At 44.7% G+C, this 22,310-nt stretch overlaps 1 protein-coding gene across 1 annotated transcript in view; it reads right to left on the reverse strand.

Annotated features, from left to right (window-relative positions):
- Window positions 1–3,496, reverse strand: part of dnah1 (dynein, axonemal, heavy chain 1) — a 66,140-nt gene extending 62,644 nt beyond the window's left edge. Inside the window, exons 1-4 of the mRNA XM_065000728.1 lie at window positions 3,436–3,496; window positions 519–693; window positions 273–429; window positions 29–161 (exon numbers count right to left, since the gene is read on the reverse strand). Of these exons, the coding sequence (XP_064856800.1) occupies window positions 29–161; window positions 273–429; window positions 519–693; window positions 3,436–3,496 (526 nt within the window). The remainder of the gene's footprint in view (window positions 1–28; window positions 162–272; window positions 430–518; window positions 694–3,435) is intronic.
- Window positions 3,497–22,310: the final 18,814 nt, after the last annotated feature.

Here is a 22,310-nt window from a genome sequence, read left to right on the forward strand (position 1 = left end):
AATTAAGAGCTATTATCAAAGCACCAACCTGGTGGTATATTGTCAGTGGTGGGCAGCAGAGCTTTGGCAGGTATGGGTTTGTGATCAGTTGATCCGTTTTCATAGCCCAGGGCAAGCCAGTCTTGAGGAGTGCGACAGTCAAACTCCTCATTGTCAAACACCTAGGGGAGAAAACCAAGAAAGACGAGTGAGTCAAACAAGGACCACAATGTGATAGTGTTTTATTAATGAAAAATGTATGTTTTATCTATAAAGATGTTTGAGGAGCTCACCTCCAGAGGTAGGTAGTTTGAGACAGGTGGGAGTGGATTCTCTGGTGTGGTTACATGTTCTTCAATGCTATGGTGTCGAGGCATCAGGAGGTTGGAGTCTATGCCTTGCTCTGTCAGGAGCTGGGCAATATCCAGCTTCAGGTACTCCCGTCTGCGCCTGAGAAGAGACTCAACACATGTCAGAGCATTCACTTCCCCATACTGTGTGTGTGTGTATTTAGCTGTGACCCTCACAGATGCACACACCTCTCTATCTCTATCTTGCGGGGGTGCTGTCCAGGCAGGCTGTGGTAGGGCAGCTGGACTTTGGCTGTGTAACCTCCAGTGGAGAAGTCCGTGTGCTGCTGGTGCTGGGTGGTGGGTCCATGCTTGTCCCTCTCAACCAGACTGTGCAGGTCAGATGGAGTCCGGAATGTGGTTACTGAGGAACAGAATACATATGGGCCCAAATAAATCAATTGTTATTTACAGAATATACCAATACATATTTACACATATGTAAAGTATCTGTTGTAATTTTAGTGTGATTTTTATCATCCAACAGGCCCTGGGTAAAAGTTTCACCTTTAGGAGTATTGGACTCATAGCCCGCTTGACACAGTAAGCTCTGTTGGGTTTCTGGCCCATCTGTACAGGACTGATACATGAATAGGCAGTTAGTGTAAGCTCATAACTTCATAAAATATTTCTTAGAGCAAACATATCACAGGGTAGTGTTTTTAGCTGCCCTCTGACTACAGTTGAATGTGTAGGCTAATTATTACCTGTAGGTGGGGTTTTGCTGCTGTAGTGATGAGCTCGGAGTAGTACCCTTTCTGCTCAATCACAGGGTACTTTCTGACAGGGGGAAGTTTGCTCCTGTGACTTTGCAGTGGGGGTAACTTGTGTTCTGCAGGTTTGCTAGGGGTGTGTGGCACAAATACACCAACCCCATGGGGATGGTTTTGGGGCACCTGCTTTGATTCCATCTTCAGACACACATCTGTAGATGTCTGCCTCAAGAAATAAGCGTTAGTAAGCATTCCAGCACGCGCTTCGTTGTAGCTACCAGTATTTATTATTTTCAATGCGCAACTCATTATTTTATCATGACAGACAGACCTGGACAATCGCAAATGCCTAATTCGCTATTACATAACTAGCTAGAGAACTTAGACATTATGCTAATTTAGGACAAAAGCACTTGAAATGAATGCATTTCATGGACTAGCATTTAAATTGACGTTGGCTGATGACCTTGCTGGCTGGCTAGCTAGCTAACGTTAGTTAGAAAAAACACAGAACGTAGGCTACATGATGGAGTAAATAATATCGTTAGAAACTTTATAACAGGCTGTATATATTAAACAACATTAAACCTTAAATAGCCCTCGGAGATGCTATGAGTTTTAATAGACAAAACTTGCCACTTGTTAACTTCAAATTCACCTTCAACTTCCTTCACTCTGCTGAAATCTCGGTTTCCAAGCGCGCCTAGTTGAGGACGCGGCAACGGTTGTCAAGGAGGTCTATCAAACAGCTGGGGTTAGAGCGGTCGTTTGACTTCTTCTAATGTCTCTTAAAGGGAAAGTAATCCAAAAGTAACAAAGTAATTAGTAGGTCTACTACAGGGCTCTAGAGTCTAGACAGACCATACTATGTTAGCATTGGCTGTTTAGGGTTAATAAATATATGTATATATAAAGTTTAGCAAATGAAGTGGAAAAGGCTAATAAAGCGACTATCATTATATTATAAGATTTGGTGGGCAGTGCTATCTGTTCTGTAGCAAATCAATATCAAAATCGAATACATTTTTCCAAAACGGCAATAGTTGTAGAAAATACATTCCAATCTGGGTGTTGGGCTACTAAAACTTTTAATTCGAAGGTAGGTCTCTCTTCCTAACGTGTTAACTCCTAAAAGCCCAAATCGATGATGCTGATAATGAAGATAATGATAATGATAGTAATGATAATGATGATTAGCTAGAACATTGGAATAGACAGGGTAGCCTAGTGGTTAGACTGTTGGACTAGTAACCAAAAAGTTGCAAGTTCAAATCCCCCAGCTGACTGTTCCTAGGTCGTCATTGAAAATAAGAATTTGTTCTTTAACTGACTTGCCTAGTTAAATAAAGGTAAAATTAAAAAATACATTCCTTCCTGTCCCACCCTGAATGTGTCTGGTGGGGGAGAAACCCTTCCGACCTGTACGATCACCACGTCACAAGCACTCCATATCCTGCTCTGTTTCTCATGGCAGATCATCACAGACACCACCCACCACAGCAGCCTTGGATTGTGTAAAAGAGCACAGATTACTTGTTCCATGTGTCTGAACTTTCACATGTCACTTATAAACAACACTGTAGACTAGGACAGTCAGAATGAGATGTAGGAGTGTAGAGGGGTGGGGTTCTGTTTAAAAAGTGAGGCCATGTGAGGGCCTCTGACTTGCCGTGACCATGGGGATCCACATCACCTCTAATGAACTGGACAGGACAGGGAGCAGTGAGATGATTAGGAGCCTTTTCCCAAGAAAGACAATTGTGTGTAGGGAGGGAACATATGGGACTGGTTATATTATCCTTTTGCTTTAATTTTCTCATAACTTAGGCTCAAACATCATCACTTTCATAGAACTTAAGGACCCTATTCATATCGTTCTTCTCTTTCTCTTCCCTCTCTACATCCCCTGAATTCATCCCAGTTACAGTGATGATCATCATACTTTAACTTTGACTGCACAGACACTTCTACAACATGTCTGTATCTCCAAGTGATGACCTCACCCTTTGGGGGAGCCCAGTCCCTTTGATGATCTCAATGAGGGAATAACATACATCTGATGACATTATCAGAGCCCTCAGCTGTTTGATGCTGACAACCTTTCCTGGCCTGGGTGGCTTATGAATTGTTAGCTGATGTCTGATCATGTTGAGGAGATCAGTGAGAAGAATTACCCAGAGGGATCCAAAGAAAACCATATTAGCCCCAGTCTCTGATGGGGTGGTGGTCCTCAAACATGTCTGCCTGCCAGGGATGGTGGGTGGCTCTGTGGTCAAAGCTGCAGCTAGAATCCACCACTGTACTGGGCTTTGTTGGCCCGAGAGGTGTGGTTAGCAGCACTCGGTGTGTAGAGCTGATTAAAATCAAACAAGCTTGTCATAGCTTTGATCTACCCAGCAGCCCCTCTCCCAGTCCCTCTCCTCTCTCCTTCCAGTCCAGCACCACGGCAGCCATCCTCATACTAACCAGCTGGCATACCATCAACCACGAAACAACAGCATTAGCCCCAACACGCCCACCCACTTCTCTCATCCCTTTCTCTTGCCTCTCACCCAGGATCTCATCTTGGCTTCCACCCACCCTGCTTTATTCTCCCTCTATTTTCCTCCCTCTCTCCTGCTTTTACAGCACTGGGCTGTAGTGGGGTCATGCCTGCATGAATGTGACTCCCATTTTACAGTAATGAGAGCAGCATGTGCTGCTAACTTTAGCTCCTCCTTATGACCAGATGTTGGCTGGTATGATCAAACACTGCCGACCCCCCCCCCCCCCCCTCAGCAGTGTCATATTGTTGGGGGAACCATAAGAACTATGTGGCCGCCGTCACACACACACACCTTAATTTCCTTATAAAACCTACAGTGGGGCAAAAAAGTATTTGGTCAGCCACCAATTGTGCAAGTTCTCCCAATTAAAAAGATGAGAGAGGCCTGTAATTTTCATCATAGGTACACTTCAACTATGACAGACAAAATGAGAAAAAAAATCCAGAAAATCACATTGTAGGATTTTTAATGAATTTATTTGCAAATTATGGTGGAAAATAAGTATTTGGTCACCTACAAACAAGCAAGATTTCTGGCTCTCACAGACCTGTAACTTCTTCTTTAAGAGGCTCCTCTGTCCTCCACTCGTTACCTGTATTAATGGCACTTGTTTGAACTTGTTATCAGTATAAAAGACACCTGTCCACAACCTCAAACAGTCACACTACAAACTCCACTATGGCCAAGACCAAAGAGCTGTCAAAGGACACCAGAAACAAAATTGTAGACCTGCACCAGGCTGGGAAGACTGAATCTGCAATAGGTAAGCAGCTTGGTTTGAAGAAATCAACTGTGGGAGCAATTATTAGGAAATGGAAGACATACAAGACCACTGATAATCTCCCTCGATCTGGGGCTCCACGCAAGATCTCACCCGGTGGGGTCAAAATTATCACAAGAACGGTGAGCAAAAATCCCAGAACCACACGGGGGGGCCTACTGAATGACCTGCAGAGAGCTGGGACCAAAGTAACAAAGCCTACCATCGGTAACACACTACGCCGCCAGGGACTCAAATCCTGCAGTGCCAGACGTGTCCCCCTGCTTAAGCCAGTACATGTCCAGGCCCATCTTAAGTTTGCTAGAGAGCATTTGGATGTTCCAGAAGAAGATTGGGAGAATGCCATACGGTCAGATGAAACCAAAATAGAACTTTTTGGTAAAAACCCAACTCGTCGTGTTTGGAGGACAAAGAATTACAGGCCTCTCTCATCTTTTTAAGTGGGAGAACTTGCACAATTGGTGGCTGACTAAATACTTTTTTGCCCCACTGTACATGCCAACTAATCTATTGACACACCCTTGTGCGCATAGATGCACATTATACTAGCATGCATGTGTGGTTAGCAGAATTTAAACAAATTGAGGCATAGCTTACGGGCCCACAAGGTCCGATTTAGACCCACCTCCCCAAAAATGAAAAATGTGTTGTTTTATTGCTAATCTCTTAGTCTGGGTTCCATCGATTTGTTTGGGTTGGCGCTCCCCCTTGGGTTGTGCCGTGGAGGAGATCTTCGTGGGCTATGCTCGGCCTTGTCTCAGGATGGTAAATTGGTGGTTGGAGATATCCATCTAGTGGTGTGTGGGCTGTGCTTTGGCAAAGTAGTGGGGTTATGTCCTGCCTGTTTGGTCCTGTCCGGGGGTATCGTCGGTTGGGGCCACTCCTCCTGTCTCAGCCTCTAGTATTTATGCTGCAATAGTTTGTGTCGGGGGCTAGGGTCAGTCTGTTATATCTGGAGTATTTCTCCTGTCTTATCTGGTGTCCTGTGTGAATTTAAGTATGCTCTCTCTAATTCTCTCTCTTTTTCTTTCTTTCTTTCTTTCTTTCTTTCTTTCTTTCTTTCTTTCTTTCTTTCTTTCTTTCTTTCTTTCTTTCTTTCTTTCTTTCTTTCTTTCTCAGAGGTCCTGAGCCCTAGGACCATGCTTCAGGACTACCTGGCCTGATGTCTCCTTGCTGTCCCCAGTCCACCGTGCTGCTGCTTCAGTTTCAACTGTTCTGCCTGCGGCTATGGAACGCTGACCTATGAAAAGCCAACTGACATTTACTCCTGATGTGCGGACCTGTTGCACCCTCTACAACCACTGTGATTATTTTTATTTTACCCTGCTGGTCATCTATGAACATTTGAACATCTTGGCCATGTTCTGTTATAATCTCCACCCGGCACACCCAGAAGAGGACTGCCCACCGCACATAGCCTGGTTCCTCTCTAGGTTTCTTCCTCGGTTCTGGCCATTCTAGGGAGTTTTTCCTAGCCACCGTGCTTCTACAACTGCATTGCTTGCTGTTTGGGGTTTTAGGCTAGGTTTCTTTACATCACTTTGTGACATCAGCTGATGTAAGAAGGCCTTTATAAATACATTTGATTGATTGATTGATTGATTGTTTCCTACCTGTGAATCAGAAAACAAGATGAGACACGGTCAACCTTTTTCTAGCTCCTAGCCAACTTTGTCGTATTTTTGGTTGTTGGAATTTCTTACATTAGTTGCTCAGAACATTTCTTGTATTATTACCTACATGTGCAAACTGGTAAGCGCATATCCTGGGGCCGCATTTATTGTAGCTGAGGACTAGCTGAGCTAACGAAATTCTATCAACACATCTCCTTTGCTACACGTGCAAAATGGACCCTGGATCATTGCTACTCTCCCTTCCGGGACGAATACAAGGCCCTCCCCCGCCCTCCCTTCGACAAATCAGATCCAGCCTTCTTTCTGCTCCTTCCCACCTATAAGTAGGAACTTAAACAGGAAGCTCCCGTGGTAAAGACTGTTCGACATTGGTCTGACCAACCGATTGTTTTGATCGCACAGACTGGAAAATGATCCGACGTATAGATGTATACACTGACTCGGTGACTGGGTTTATCAGGAAGTGCATAGTTGAAATTGTTCCCACTGTGAAGATTAGAACTTATCCAAACCAAAAACCATGGACAGATGGCAGCATTCACACAAAACTGAAGGTGTGGACCACCGCATTTAACCATTGCAAGGTGACTGAGAACATGGACGTGTATAAATAGACCAGCTATGACCTCCGTAAGGAATTCAAAGAGGCAAAACGACAGTACAGCGGCAAAGTGGAGTCGCAACTCAATGGTTCAGACAAGCAACGTATGTGGCAGGGACTCCAGACATTCACAGATTATTAAGGGAAAGACAGCCACGTTGGGGACACCGACGTCTCGTTCCCGGACGAGCTAAACACTTTCTTTTCCCACTTAGAGGAAAACAAAATTGAGTCGCCAATGCGGCCCCACAATGCTCATGAGGACTGTGTGCTCTCGAGCTCCGTGGCCAAAGTGAGCGTGTTAACCCTCGCAAGGCTGCCGGACCAGAAGGCATCCCAAACCGCGTCTTCAGAGCATGTGCAGACCAGCTGGCTGGAGTGTTTACGGACATATTAAATCTCTCCATATCCCAGTCTGTTGTCCCCACTTGCTTCAAGATGTCCACCATTGTTTCTGTACACAAGAAAGCAAAGGCAGTGCGCCTCCTATAGACCAATCTCTCTCCTTAACACAGATTGTAAACTGGTCACCAAGATGCTATCTAAGAGACTGGAGTCATGTCTTCCCCTGTTGGTCAACCCAGATCAGACTGGCTTCATAATTAATAGATTGTCCTCCAATAATCTCAGAAGGTTCTTTGATATAATTCACCTTGCTAACAAAAACAAAATACCTAGTGTCGCAGTCTCCCTCAACGCTGAAAAGGCCTTTGATAGGGTTGAATGGCCATACCTCTTTCGCGTCTTGGAAAAGTTCGGTTTAGGTACCGTGTTTGTAAATTTGATAAAATCACTCTACAAATCTCCTAAAGCTAGGATTGCTACCAATGGGATTACTTCCTCCTCTTTCCTTCTTTATAGGGGGAACAGACAAGGTTGCCCAATTAGCCCCCACCTCTTTGCCCTCGCCATGGCTGAGGCTATTAGAACGTGCCCTGACATACATGGCTTTGAGGTGGGCCCCCATGCCCATAAATTATCACTCTTTGCGGACAACCTTATCTTATTTCTAACAAACCCAGAACACTCCCTCTCTCACTTGCAGATCCTACTACAGTGTTATAGTTCTTTCTCTGGATATAAGGTCAATTTTGATAAAAGCGAAATCTTACCGTTGTCTGTCTTTGACCATCATACCATCAAGCACAAGTTTCCTTTCAGATGGTCGCCTATGGGCTTCACATATTTGGGCATAATGGTGGATGGTAATCTGAACAACCTCTATAAACTCAATCTGGCCAGTTTGTTGCAAAAGGTGGAGGTTGACCTTTGTAAATGGATGGATTTTTTTCCTCTCTCGGCAAGCTGACCAGACGGTTTATCTGGCACGGCAAAACCCCTAGGGTTGGCCTGGATAAACTGACCCTTGATTACAGTCAAGGGGGCTTAAACCTCCCCAATTTTAGAATGTACTACTGGGCTGCACAGTCTAGGTTTCTGGCTCAGAGGTTTGACAATGGTCCCTCTCCCTCATGGTTGAACATTGAAAAGCTTGAGGTAAATGATGACACTGGGGCAGATTTGTTTTACAAATGGGACAGAAAATCTATAAAAACCATCACAGACAACCCTTTAATCATACATTCTGTCCTGGCATGGTGCAAACTGCATGAGCTGTTCGGACGAGGGGAATTCCTTTCCCCTAAAACCCCTTTATGGAACAACAGATTGATCCCTATGTTTTTCCAGAATAGTAACTTCAGACCATGGTCTGATAAGGGGATCACTCTTCTGGAACATTGTTACGAGGAGGGAGTTCTTATGTCTTTTGATCAGCTGAAACAGAAATACCACTTGCCTAACAGGGACTTCTTTAGCTACCTACAACTACGAAACTTTATTAGGGTGACTCTCAAGGGACAATGGAACCTACCTAAGATATCACCTATTGAACAACTCTGCCACGCAGACCAACCACTGTTCAAGACCATTTCCCGTGTTTACAATGCTCTTATGTCAGGACTAACACTGCCTGGGCTAGATAAAACCTGACTTAGATGGGAGAAAATCTGGGTATTGATCTTGATGAGGATCTATGGAGTGACCTATGCAGGGATGGGGTTACATCCACATTGAACTCCAGATACAGACCGATCCAGTTTAATTTCCTCCATCAGCTCTATATCACCCCATCTAGACTGCACAAGTTCAACCCAGATATCTCCTCCCTATGTTTTAGATGTGGCTCAGATGAAGGAACATTCCTCCATTCCACTTGGCAGTGTTCAAAACTACACGGTTTCTGGCAGGGGGTATGCGATACCATATCCTCAATTCACGGGGTTGCATTCCCTTTAGACCCGGAGGTCTGTCTACTGGGTAACTTTACTAACACCAATCTTAGGCAAAGCCATACTATAAAGCTAACAGAAATATTGCTAGCGATTGCCAAGAAATGTATTGCCTTGAAATGGAAATTGGATTCCTCCCTGCCAGTTGCAATGTGGCTTTCGGAAGTTAATAGTTGTATCCCTTTGGAGAAAATCACTTACTGCTTGAGGAATAAGTTAAAGACATTTTACAGAATTTGGCAACCTTTTATTGACTATATGGAGAATCTCCCCCCACATCTCATTGATTGATATATATAATCCTCACATAATGTTTCACACGTAATGTATAATATGTAGCCTACGACAGGTGATCCAATGTCTCGTTATTTTTTTAAATTTTTTATTATTGTATGTTTGTTTATATAATTATAATTTATTTTTGTTACGCTCGTCTGTTACTGTCACTTTGTCCTATCGTTGTCTAATATCTTTTCACTTTTGTTTTGAATGTTCTTAATTGGAAAATGCAAAAATAAAATATATAAAAATTTTAAAAAGAAGGCAACTGAACTAAATGACTATCGCCCCGTAGCACTCACGTCTGTCATCATGAAGTGCTTTGAGAGGCTATATCATATCACCTCCACCTTACCAGAAACCCTAGACCCACTACAATCCGCATATCACCCCAGCAGATCCACGGACGATGCAATCGCCATTGAACTGCACACTGCCCCATCCCACCTGGACAAGAGAAATACTTAAGTAAGAATGCTGTTCATCGACTACAGCTCAACCTTCAACACCATAGTGCCCTGCAAGCTCATTACTAAGCTTGGGGCCCTGTGTCTGAACTCCTCCCAGTGCAACTGGACCAGGACTTTCTGACTGGCTGACCCTAAGTGGTAAAGGTAAGCAACAACACTTCTGCCATTCTGATCCTCAATACGGGGGCCCCACAGGGTGCGTACTCAGCCCCCTCCTGTACTCCCTGTTCACCCATGACTGCATGGCCATGCACATCTCCAACTCAATCATCAAGTTTGCTAACGACACAACTGTGGCAGGCTTGATTACCAACAGTGATGAAACAGCCTACAGGGTGGAGGTGAGACTCCTGGTTGAGTGGTGCAAGGAAAATAACATCTCAACAAAATGAAGGAGCTGACCGTGGACTACAGGAGACAGCATTAACATCGACCGGGCCACAGTGGAGAGGTTCAAAGCTTCAAGTTCCAGTGCATATCACTAACAACTTGAAATGGTCCCTTCACACAGACAGTGTGGTGAAGAAGGCGCAAAAGCTAAGACCCTCACAAACTTCTACAGATGCACCATTGAGAGCATCCTGTCGGGCTGTGTCACCGCCTGGTATGGCAATTGCATCGTCCGCAACCACCAAGGCACTCCAGAGGGTGGTGCGGTCAGCCCAAAGCATCAGGGGCAGACACAATCACTCAATATTTTTCAGTGGGGGGAGGGTTGGTTCTTTCTGTAATGAGAAGTGCTATAGAAGCTGAATACATTTGTATTATTATTATTATGAGGCTGAGACTCAAAACAAAAATAATGTAAGCTAATTTCCTGTAATTCAATTTATTTTAGCATGGCTTATGACGTGTTCATATGCTATATGGGGGGCCAGACCCCCGGGGGACCCCACCCATACTTTAAAAAAAAAATTGTTGGGGGCCCCAAATCCCACCTTGCAGGGGCTGTGGGGATGTGTGTTACGCCAGTGGGCATGTGTTCCTCTTGTAATCTTATAACATAACATGATGTTGTTTTAAATTCAGACAAACAATCCACCCTGTTTGTATTTCCAATCAAGGGAACACTGTGGATAGTTTCTATGCATCATTTGCACATGAAACCCTTCCACACTTACAGACTGAAGCTGAGGTGTGCTTTACTACTAATCATAGAGATTGAAAGGGACTGAAGGGATTAGGTGGCCAATTAAATCAAATTAAATAAAATGTTATTTGTCACGTGTCGAATACGAGTGTAGACTTTAGCGTGAAATGCTTACTTACAAGCCCTTTCACAACAATGCAGTTAAAAGCTTTACAAATAGATACAAATAAAATAGTAACACAATACAATAACAATAACGAGGCTATATACAGGCTAGTTAGTAAACTAACTATTGCAACCAGGGCTGGGGTCAATTCGAATTGAAGGCAGTCAATTCAGGAAGTAAACTTGAATAACAATTCAATGTTTGAAAAAACGTTTTTTAAATGACTTCTCAATAACCTGAAGAGTAGAGGCTATTTATCTCCAAAGTTTAACATGTTTTTAGTCAAATCATTTCCTGATTGTACTACCCTCAATTTGACTACAGCCCTGATTGCAACACATACTTTTCAAAGTATTTCTCTTCTTTATGAGGTGGGCACTCACAACGACAACAACAATGCACTACATGAATGTCATATGTGCTATTTAATGGATGAAATAGATACAGTGTTAGGGCAGCACGTGTCTCATTAACACTGCAGTGTTTTGTGGCTGTGGGTTTTACGAGTGGAGGGGCTGTTCCTGTGGGATGTTGGTACTGAAAACCGGCAGGTTGGTTAGGGGGGATGGTAACTTTGACCTCAATGCCTCCTGGGGGCATTGAAGTGGCCGCTTTGGATTAGGGCAAGTCACAGGTGGACGCTTGGCATGCTCGTAATGAGAACATTTAATGTGTGGTGGGCTTAAGGCAAGGACGTGGTGAGACAGAGTGAGAGACAGAATCTCCCAAACCCTGTACCTCCTAGACCCAAAACAGCTGCATCTGCATTTGCCCCATTTCTCACTGTGACTTTTAGGGGGGGAACAGTTCCCCAGCAACCAAAGTCACATTAAAGCTCAAAAATCAAAAACCAATGGTCGTAAAAGCATTCAGCAGAGGGGAAAGCCCTCACTAATCCAAAGTGACTGAGAGCAGTGTGTGTGTGTGTGTGTGTGTGTGTGTGTGTGTGTGTGTGTGTGTGTGTGTGTGTGTGTGTGTGTGTGTGTGTGTGTGTGTGTGTGTGTGTGTGTGTGTGTGTGTGTGTGTGTGTGTGTGTGTGTGTGTGTGTGTGTGTGTGTGTCTTGACTGTGTCTTGACTGTGGACATTACAGAAAGGCCTGCTATATTTATTTCCATTTCAGTTTCTCAGTCCTCCCTTACCTCTAAACCAGTACTCATGATGCTGGGAGACCTTGTTCCACTGTTGTCCACTACCCTGTAAATGACATAATTATTAATGGACCATACTGTGCACAATCATTCATATCCTGGGTATCCTGTAGAGTTATTGGATCAAAACCTCATGTAAACCAGGACTTCTTCATGGGGAAATAAGTTTCTCTGAGAGGGCAGGATAAGAAAGAGTGGATCTAAATATATCACATATTTATTTATTTTTATTTTACCTTTATTTACAGTGCCTTGTGAAAGTATTCGGCCCCCTTGAACTTTGTGACCTTTTGCCACATTTCAGGCTTCAAACATAAAGATATAAAACTGTATTTTTTTGTGAAGAATCAACAACAAGTGGGACACAATCATGAAGTGGAACAACATTTATTGGATATTTCAAACTTTTTTAACAAATCAAAAACTGAAAAATTGGGCGTGCAAAATTATTCAGCCCCTTTACTTTCAGTGCAGCAAACTCTCTCCAGAAGTTCAGTGAGGATCTCTGAATGATCCAATGTTGACCTAAATGACTAATGATGATAAATACAATCCACCTGTGTGTAATCAAGTCTCCGTATAAATGCACCTGCACTGTGATAGTCTCAGAGGTCCGTTAAAAGCGCAGAGAGCATCATGAAGAACAAGGAACACACCAGGCAGGTCCGAGATACTGTTGTGAAGAAGTTTAAAGCCGGATTTGGATACAAAAAGATTTCCCAAGCTTTAAACATCCCAAGGAGCACTGTGCAAGCGATAATATTGAAATGGAAGGAGTATCAGACATCTACAAATCTACTAAGACCTGGCCGTCCCTCTAAACTTTCAGCTCATACAAGGATCACTCTGGATGAACTGCAGAGATCTACAGCTGAGGTGGGAGACTCTGTCCATAGGACAACAATCAGTCGTATATTGCACAAATCTGGCCTTTATGGAAGAGTGGCAAGAAGAAAGCCATTTCTTAAAGATATCCATAAAAAGTGTAGTTTAAAGTTTGCTACAAGCCACCTGGGAGACACACCAAACATGTGGAAGAAGGTGCTCTGGTCAGATGAAACCAAAATTGAACTTTTTGGCAACAATGCAAAACGTTATGTTTGGCGTAAAAGCAACACAGCTCATCACCCTGAACACATCATCCCCACTGTCAAACATGGTGGTAGCAGCATCATGGTTTGGGCCTGCTTTTCTTCAGCAGGGACAGGGAAGATGGTTAAAATTGATGGGAAGATGGATGGAGCCAAATACAGGACCATTCTCGAAGAAAACCTGATGGAGTCTGCAAAAGACCTGAGACTGGGACGGAGATTTGTCTTCCAACAAGACAATGATCCAAAACATAAAGCAAAATCTACAATGGAATGGTTCAAAAATAAACATATCCAGGTGTTAGAATGGCCAAGTCAAAGTCCAGACCTGAATCCAATCGAGAATCTGTGGAAAGAACTGAAAACTGCTGTTCACAAATGCTCTCCATCCAACCTCACTGAGCTCGAGCTGTTTTGCAAGGAGGAATGGGAAAAAATGTCAGTCTCTCGATGTGCAAAACTGATAGAGACATACCCCAAGCAACTTACAGCTGTAATCGCAGCAAAGGGTGGCGCTACAAAGTATTAACTTAAGGGGGCTGAATAATTTTGCACGCCCAATTTTTCAGTTTTTGATTTGTTAAAAAAGTTTGAAATATCCAATAAATGTCGTTCCACTTCATGATTGTGTCCCACTTGTTGTTGATTCTTCACAAAAAAATACAGTTTTATATCTTTATGTTTTAAGCCTGAATTGTGGCAAAAGGTCGCAAAGTTCAAGGGGGCCGAATACTTTCTCAAGGCACTGTAACTAGGCAAGTCAGTTAAGAACAAATTCTTATTTTCAATGACGGCCTAGGAAGGAACAGTGGATTAACTGCCTGTTCAGGGGCAGAACGACAGATTTGTACCTTGTCAGCTCGGGGGTTTGAACTTGCAACCTTCCGGTTACTAGTCCACCACTCTAACCACTAGGCTACCCTGCCACATATATGTGTGTGTACACATGTATGCATGAGTCATGCATACATGTGTGTGTTTCCAGGTTGGAGCGAGCAGTCGCATCCGCATTTCGGTCTGCACTTCGGTCTGCAGGTAGTATAACTTTTCATTACATTTCATTACATTTCATTATAGTACAACAGTTTTGTGATTAGTGATTTGTCTAATCTTAGCAATTTCTTCTTAGCTAGCTACATAGCCGTCTTTGTATCAAAGATAATTGCGTAATTATCGTATTTCGTCGTCCTAACGTATCTGCCCAGCAGCTAGCCAGCTAGCTAACGCCCACCGTCTACATAGCTAGCTACATAGCCGTCTCTGTATCAAAGATAATTGTGTAGATAATTGTGTAGTCTAGAGCGATTTTCTAGGTTACCTAGCCAGCTATTGTCGTTCTTTTAACGCAACGTAACGTAATCAACACTGCTAGCTAGCTAGCCAGCTAGCCCCTGAATCAACAACGCAGCCAGCTATTTGTCGTCCTTAACGTAGGAGACACTGCTAGCTAGCCAACAGCTAGCCAACGTCTACCGATTAGAACTCAACAACCCGGTCGCATTCCGCCTCGCTCCACAGGTAGTATCACATTTTCATTTCATTTCATTACAGTACAACGGTTTGATTTGTTTGATCGTAGCTAGCTACATAGCTAGCTACATAGCCGTCTCTGTATCAAAGATAATTGTGTAGTCTAGAGCGATTTTCTAGGTTACCTAGCCAGCTATTGTCGTTCTTTTAACGCAACGTAACGTAATCAACACTGCTAGCTAGCTAGCCAGCTAGCCCCCGAATCAACAACGCAGCCACTGCCAGCTAGCCTACAAAGTCAACAACGCAGCCACTGCCAGCTAGCCTACTTCAGCAGTACTGTATCATTTTTAATAATTTTAGTCAATAAGATTCTTGCTACGTAAGCTCAACTTCTGAACATTCGAGACGTGTAGTCCACTTGTCATTCCAATCTCCTTTGCATTAGCGTAGCCTCTTCTGTAGCCTGTCAACTATGTGTCTGTCTATCCCTGTTCTCTCCTCTCTGCACAGACCATACAAACGCTCCACACCGCGTGGCCGCGGCCACCCTAATCTGGTGGTCCCAGCGCGCACGACCCTCGTGGAGTTCCAGGTCTCCGGTAGCCTCTGGAACTGCCGATCTGCGGCCAACAAGGCAGAGTTCATCTCAGCCTATGCCTCCCTCCAGTCCCTCGACTTCTTGGCACTGACGGAAACATGGATCACCACAGATAACACTGCTACTCCTACTGCTCTCTCTTCGTAAGCCCACGTGTTCTCGCACACCCCGAGAGCTTCTGGTCAGCGGGGTGGTGGCACCGGGATCCTCATCTCTCCCAAGTGGTCATTCTCTCTTTCTCCCCTTACCCATCTGTCTATCGCCTCCTTTGAATTCCATGCTGTCACAGTTACCAGCCCTTTCAAGCTTAACATCCTTATCATTTATCGCCCTCCAGGTTCCCTCGGAGAGTTCATCAATGAGCTTGATGCCTTGATAAGCTCCTTTCCTGAGGACGGCTCACCTCTCACAGTTCTGGGCGACTTTAACCTCCCCACGTCTACCTTTGACTCATTCCTCTCTGCCTCCTTCTTTCCACTCCTCTCCTCTTTTGACCTCTCCCTCTCACCTTCCCCCCCTACTCACAAGGCAGGCAATACGCTCGACCTCATCTTTACTAGATGCTGTTCTTCCACTAACCTCATTGCAACTCCCCTCCAAGTCTCTGACCACTACCTTGTATTCTTTTCCCTCTCGCTCTCATCCAACACTTCCCACACTGCCCCTACTCGGATGGTATCGCGCCGTCCCAACCTTCGCTCTCTCTCCCCCGCTACTCTCTCCTCTTCCATCCTATCATCTCTTCCCTCTGCTCAAACCTTCTCCAACCTATCTCCTGATTCTGCCTCCTCAACCCTCCTCTCCTCCCTTTCTGCATCCTTTGACTCTCTATGTCCCCTATCCTCCAGGCCGGCTCGGTCCTCCCCTCCCGCTCCGTGGCTCGACGACTCATTGCGAGCTCACAGAACAGGGCTCCGGGCAGCCGAGCGGAAATGGAGGAAAACTCGCCTCCCTGCGGACCTGGCATCCTTTCACTCCCTCCTCTCTACATTTTCCTCTTCTGTCGCTGCTGCTAAAGCCACTTTCTACCACTCTAAATTCCAAGCATCTGCCTCTAACCCTAGGAAGCTCTTTGCCACCTTCTCCTCCCTCCTGAATCCCCCTCCCCCTCCTCCCTCCCTCTCTGCAGATGACTTCGTCAACCATTTTGAAAAGAAGGTCGACGACATCCGATCCTCGTTTGCTAAGTCAAACGACACCGTTGGTTCTGCTCACATTGCCCTACCCTGTGCTCTGACCTCTTTCTCCCCTCTCTCTCCAGATGAAATCTCGCGTCTTGTGACGGCCGGCCGCCCAACAACCTGCCCGCTTGACCCTATCCCCTCCTCTCTTCTCCAGACCATTTCCGGAGACCTTCTCCCTTACCTCACCTCGCTCATCAACTCATCCCTGACCGCTGGCTACGTCCCTTCCGTCTTCAAGAGAGCGAGAGTTGCACCCCTTCTGAAAAAATCTACACTCGATCCCTCCGATGTCAACAACTACAGACCAGTATCCCTTCTTTCTTTTCTCTCCAAAACCCTTGAACGTGCCGTCCTTGGCCAGCTCTCCCGCTATCTCTCTCAGAATGACCTTCTTGATCCAAATCAGTCAGGTTTCAAGACTAGTCATTCAACTGAGACTGCTATTCTCTGTATCACGGAGGCGCTCCGCACTGCTAAAGCTAACTCTCTCTCCTCTGCTCTCATCCTTCTAGACCTATCGGCTGCCTTCGATACTGTGAACCATCAGATCCTCCTCTCCACCCTCTCCGAGTTGGGCATCTCCGGCGCGGCCCACGCTTGGATTGCGTCCTACCTGACAGGTCGCTCCTACCAGGTGGCGTGGCGAGAATCCGTCTCCTCACCACGTGCTCTCACCACTGGTGTCCCCCAGGGCTCTGTTCTAGGCCCTCTCCTATTCTCGCTATACACCAAGTCACTTGGCTCTGTCATAACCTCACATGGTCTCTCCTATCATTGCTATGCAGACGACACACAATTAATCTTCTCCTTTCCCCCTTCTGATGACCAGGTGGCGAATCGCATCTCTGCATGTCTGGCAGACATATCAGTGTGGATGACGGATCACCACCTCAAGCTGAACCTCGGCAAGACGGAGCTGCTCTTCCTCCCGGGAAGGACTGCCCGTTCCATGATCTCACCATCACGGTTGACAACTCCACTGTGTCCTCCTCCCAGAGCGCTAAGAACCTTGGCGTGATCCTGGACAACACCCTGTCGTTCTCAACTAACATCAAGGCGGTGGCCCGTTCCTGTAGGTTCATGCTCTACAACATCCGCAGAGTACGACCCTGCCTCACACAGGAAGCGGCGCAGGTCCTAATCCAGGCACTTGTCATCTCCCGTCTGGATTACTGCAACTCGCTGTTGGCTGGGCTCCCTGCCTGTGCCATTAAACCCCTACAACTCATCCAGAACGCCGCAGCCCGTCTGGTGTTCAACCTTCCCAAGTTCTCTCACGTCACCCCGCTCCTCCGCTCTCTCCACTGGCTTCCAGTTGAAGCTCGCATCCGCTACAAGACCATGGTGCTTGCCTATGGAGCTGTGAGGGGAACGGCACCTCAGTACCTCCAGGCTCTGATCAGGCCCTACACCCAAACAAGGGCACTGCGTTCATCCACCTCTGGCCTGCTCGCCTCCCTACCACTGAGGAAGTACAGTTCCCGCTCAGCCCAGTCAAAACTGTTCGCTGCTCTGGCCCCCCAATGATGGAACAAACTCCCTCACGACGCCAGGACAGCGGAGTCAATCACCACCTTCCGGAGACACCTGAAACCCCACCTCTTTAAGGAATACCTAGGATAGGATAAAGTAATCCTTCTCACCCCCCTTAAAAGATTTAGATGCACTATTGTAAAGTGGCTGCTCCACTGGATGTCATAAGGTGAATGCACCAATTTGTAAGTCGCTCTGGATAAGAGCGTCTGCTAAATGACTTAAATGTAAATGTAAATGAGTCAGTTTGTGCACTGCAGGCATGTGTGTCTGTTAGCATGTGTGGGCAGGATAATAAAAACAAGAAACAATGCTCAGAATATAATGCGTGTGCAAGCATGGTTATGTGTGTTAGAGTCAATGCGTCTGTGTCGTAGGCATGTATGTTTGTTAACGTGGGTGGGAAGATCAGCAGTGCTTCAGCTGTATTAGTAAAATAAGTCACTGCCAATAAACCCAAAACCTCTTCAATCAAATCCTTGCTTCTTAAAATTGCCAGTCATTCTTTCTTGCTAAGAATTAATAAAGGATCAAATTAAAGGCATCTGAAGTCTCGACACATGTAAGTGTTTACGAACATAGATTCCCTGGTAGCATGTGCACACACACACACGCACACACAGAGTCCATTATTACTTTGGCATGTGCCCAAGCGTTCCACAGGGGCCCTGGTTTGTCATCCATCCTCATCTGGCCTCTATCACCGGCTGGCTTGACAGCTTAATCTGTGTCATTCATTCTCTCAGATCAAAGAACCTCAATTTCAACCCATTACACCCATACGTAAAGACACAGAGACATGCATAGTATACACACATAAAGATACAAACACACACACATGCGCGAGACAACATAAATGTGGAAATACACAGATAGACACATTAGAGATAGTGAGCAAACACTGAATTCAGATATGTGATGCAGCCCAGCCAGGACAGCAGGAATGATGAGATATTTCTTCTCTGTCTGGTCATGAGCGTCACCATAGAAGAGCATTTCATTGAAAGAGTAACAGAGTAAACACTCACAAGAGGAGATCCTAAGGATAATGGACCACCATAAAACAGAACATGAGGATGAGAATTCCTTATTTTATTGTACCGGAACTAGACCTTTGGAAATTACTTCTAACTTTAAGAGACTGATACTATTTTAGTGTCAGGTATGCAGAGAAACCCCATCTCTAGTTGTTGGTATACTGTATAGCCCACCTTGGTGAACTACCTCACTGTCTGGCTTGATGTCCACGGGTTTAGGCTGTACAGTAGGGTTTCACTAAGGTACAGTGTTTTAAGTATCAAAGCATGATGATAATGAATGCACATGAACCTTTCTGACCGACCTTGGCTCTTGGTGACACCTCGAGCAGTTCCCCTGTAAGAAAATGAGTCTAAGAGCCTTTGCACCAGATATCCACTATGTTTTGTTGGTTACCTATAGCCACACAGAACCAAAACATTTCAGCAAGATGATTGAACTCTGACATCAGTGTTCACCCAAGCACAGACGACAACAACCATGGTCTTAAACTGTCTCTGTTAGGCCAGGAGACATTATTATGTGACCACCCACCCAGGTTGCCCTCAACCCATAGGCCCTACTTTGACATTTCAGGCTTGATTTTCCCCATACAAAAAATGTATCAACACCTTACAAAAAATGTCCTTAATTATAATCCACATTTCCTGTTGCTGCAGGGTTATTTTCCTGCTGTAGCAAACTGGCTCTAATTAAGATCCTGCATCTGTAAATGAGCAGCCAAATATAGGGTGGACTACATTAGTAAAATATGTCTAGTAAGAGCTCAATCTTCAACATCCGATTTGTAACTTCTGCTTACAATAGCCTTGAATGTGGTGTGGCCAAAACCATATTCCTGCTTCATGTGTGAGTGCAGCTATTAGCATACTGTAAATACTATAATATATAGACAAACAAAATAAGGATATCAATTCAAGCTACGTAGGAGCTTCTCATCTAAACAATATTGTACATAGTGTTGCGTACTTGATTAATACAATGATTCACAAATGTGTGGATATTTTAAAAGCCTTTAAATTAAAAACATTCTAACAGAGCAAAAAATGTCTACTGGAATTAAGATAATTAAGGTAATTCTTGCAGGGACAAGTGTTGTGGGAAGTGTTGTGGGAGAGCCTTGCAAGTGTTGTGGGAAATGTTGTGGGAAGTGTTGTGGGAGAGCCTTGCAAGTGTTGTGGGAAGTGTTGTGGGAAGTGTTGTGGGAGAGCCTTGCAAGTGTTGTGAGAAGTGTTGTGGGAAGTGTTGTGGGAAGTGTTGTGGGAGAGCCTTGCAAGTGTTGTGGGAAGTGTTGTGGGAAGTGTTGTGGGAGAGCCTTGCAAGTGTTGTGAGAAGTGTTGTGGGAAGTGTTGTGGGAAGTGTTGTGGGAGAGCCTTGCAAGTGTTGTGGGAAGTGTTGTGGGAAGTGTTGTGGGAAGTGTTGTGGGAGAGCCTTGCAAGTGTTGTGGGAAGTGTTGTGGGAAGTGTTGTGGGAGAGCCTTGCAAGTGTTGTGGGAAGTGTTGTGGGAGTGCCTTGCAAGTGTTGTGGGAAGTGTTGTGGGAGAGCCTTGCAAGTGTTGTGGGAAGTGTTGTGGAAGAGCCTTGCAAGTGTTGTGGGAAGTGTTGTGGAAGAGCCTTGCAAGTGTTGTGGGAGAGCCTTGCAAGTGTTGTGGGAAGTGTTGTGGGAGTGTTGTGTTTCGGAGTACGCATGGCTCTCTACCTTTGCCTCTCCAGAGTCTGTACAGGAGTTGCAGCGATGGGACAGGGCCAATTGGATATCACGAAATTTAAAATAAATTTGAATAAAAATACAAATGAAAACTTTGACGTTATGGGGTATTGTGTATGGGCAAGTGACAAAACAATCTAAATTGAATCCATTTGAAATTCAGGCTTAACACAACAAAATCTGGAAAAATTTGAGGGGTGTAAGTACTATGAAGGCACTGTACACACACACACACTGTCTCTCTTTCTCACGCTCTGTGAGACAATCTGAATCTCTTTTTTTTATTTTTTACAACATAAGCCTTTCTAATAGGCTGTCTAAAAACAGACAGTCTCTAAATCATTATTTAACAATGACACAATCATCCAGATCCTACATCTGTATGTCACTACTGTTAACAGCTAATCCCTCAATCAGGATGAATACAATCTCTCAAAGAGTTATATATGATAAATACTGCAGCTTTGGAGAGGGACCAAAGGAGAAACAATGAGATGTTTGAAGATGAGAGAATTCAGCTTTTTACTGCCTGGAGGTCTGCCAGACCCTAGAGTGGGTGTTAGAGTGGAGAGGAGGATGAGGATGAAGTGTGAAATTGAAAGAGTTGGGTGGAGGAAGAGAACACAAATGGAGAACAGCTAAAGCTAACTAAAAAGCAGCATTCAACAAGAGAGGATGGCTTTCACTTCAGCAGTGATGAATTCATGAACTTCAATGAATAGATCATGATCATTAGAAAACAAATGACAGACTCCTCTTTGAACCTGCGTATTTCTCGAAAGCTCAGTTGTCCTGAGTCTGCACAGAACTGCCAGGACCAATGGAGACACCCTCGAGCTGCATACTGGACCCTATTCTAACTAAACTACTGAAAGAGCTACTTCCTGTGCTTGGCCCTCCAATGTTGAACATAATAAATGGCTCCCTGTCCCCCGGATGTGTACCAAACTCACGAGAAATGGCAGTAATAAAGCCTCTCTTGAAAAAGCCAAACATTCACACGGAAAATGTAAAAAATCTCCCATTTCTCTCTTAAAAAAATGTAAAAAGTCACTGCCTTCCTGAAGACAAATAATGTATATGAAATATTTCAGTCTGGTTTTAGACCCCGTCAAAGCACTGAGACTGCACATGTGAAGGAGGTAAATTACCTTTTAATGGCATCAGCCCAAGTGCTCCTAGACCTTAGGCCTGCTTTTGACACCATCAATAACCACATTATTTTGGAGAGATTAGAAACTCTGTTTCTCGACCTCTGACATTTACTCCTGAGGTACTGACTTGTTGCACCCTCTACAACCACTGTGATGATTATTTGACGCTGCTGGTTATCTATGAACATTTGAACATCTTGAAGAACAATCTGGCCTTTAATGGCCATGTACTTGTATAATCTCCACCCGGCTCAACTAGAAGAGGACTGCCCAGCCCTCAGAGCCTGGTTCCTCTCTATGTTTCATCCTAGATTCCTGCCTTTCTAGGGAATTTTTCCTAGCCACGTGCTTCTACTACTGCATTGCTTGCTGTTTGGTGTTTTTGGCTGGGTTTCTGTATAGTACTTTGTGACATCTGCAGATGTAAAGAGGGCCTTATGAATACATGTGATTGATTGATAAAGAAAAGGTGACGCAGCAACT

Source organism: Oncorhynchus nerka, linkage group LG15 (genome assembly GCF_034236695.1).
Source record: "Oncorhynchus nerka isolate Pitt River linkage group LG15, Oner_Uvic_2.0, whole genome shotgun sequence".
In the NCBI taxonomy this organism is placed as follows: domain Eukaryota; kingdom Metazoa; phylum Chordata; class Actinopteri; order Salmoniformes; family Salmonidae; genus Oncorhynchus; species Oncorhynchus nerka.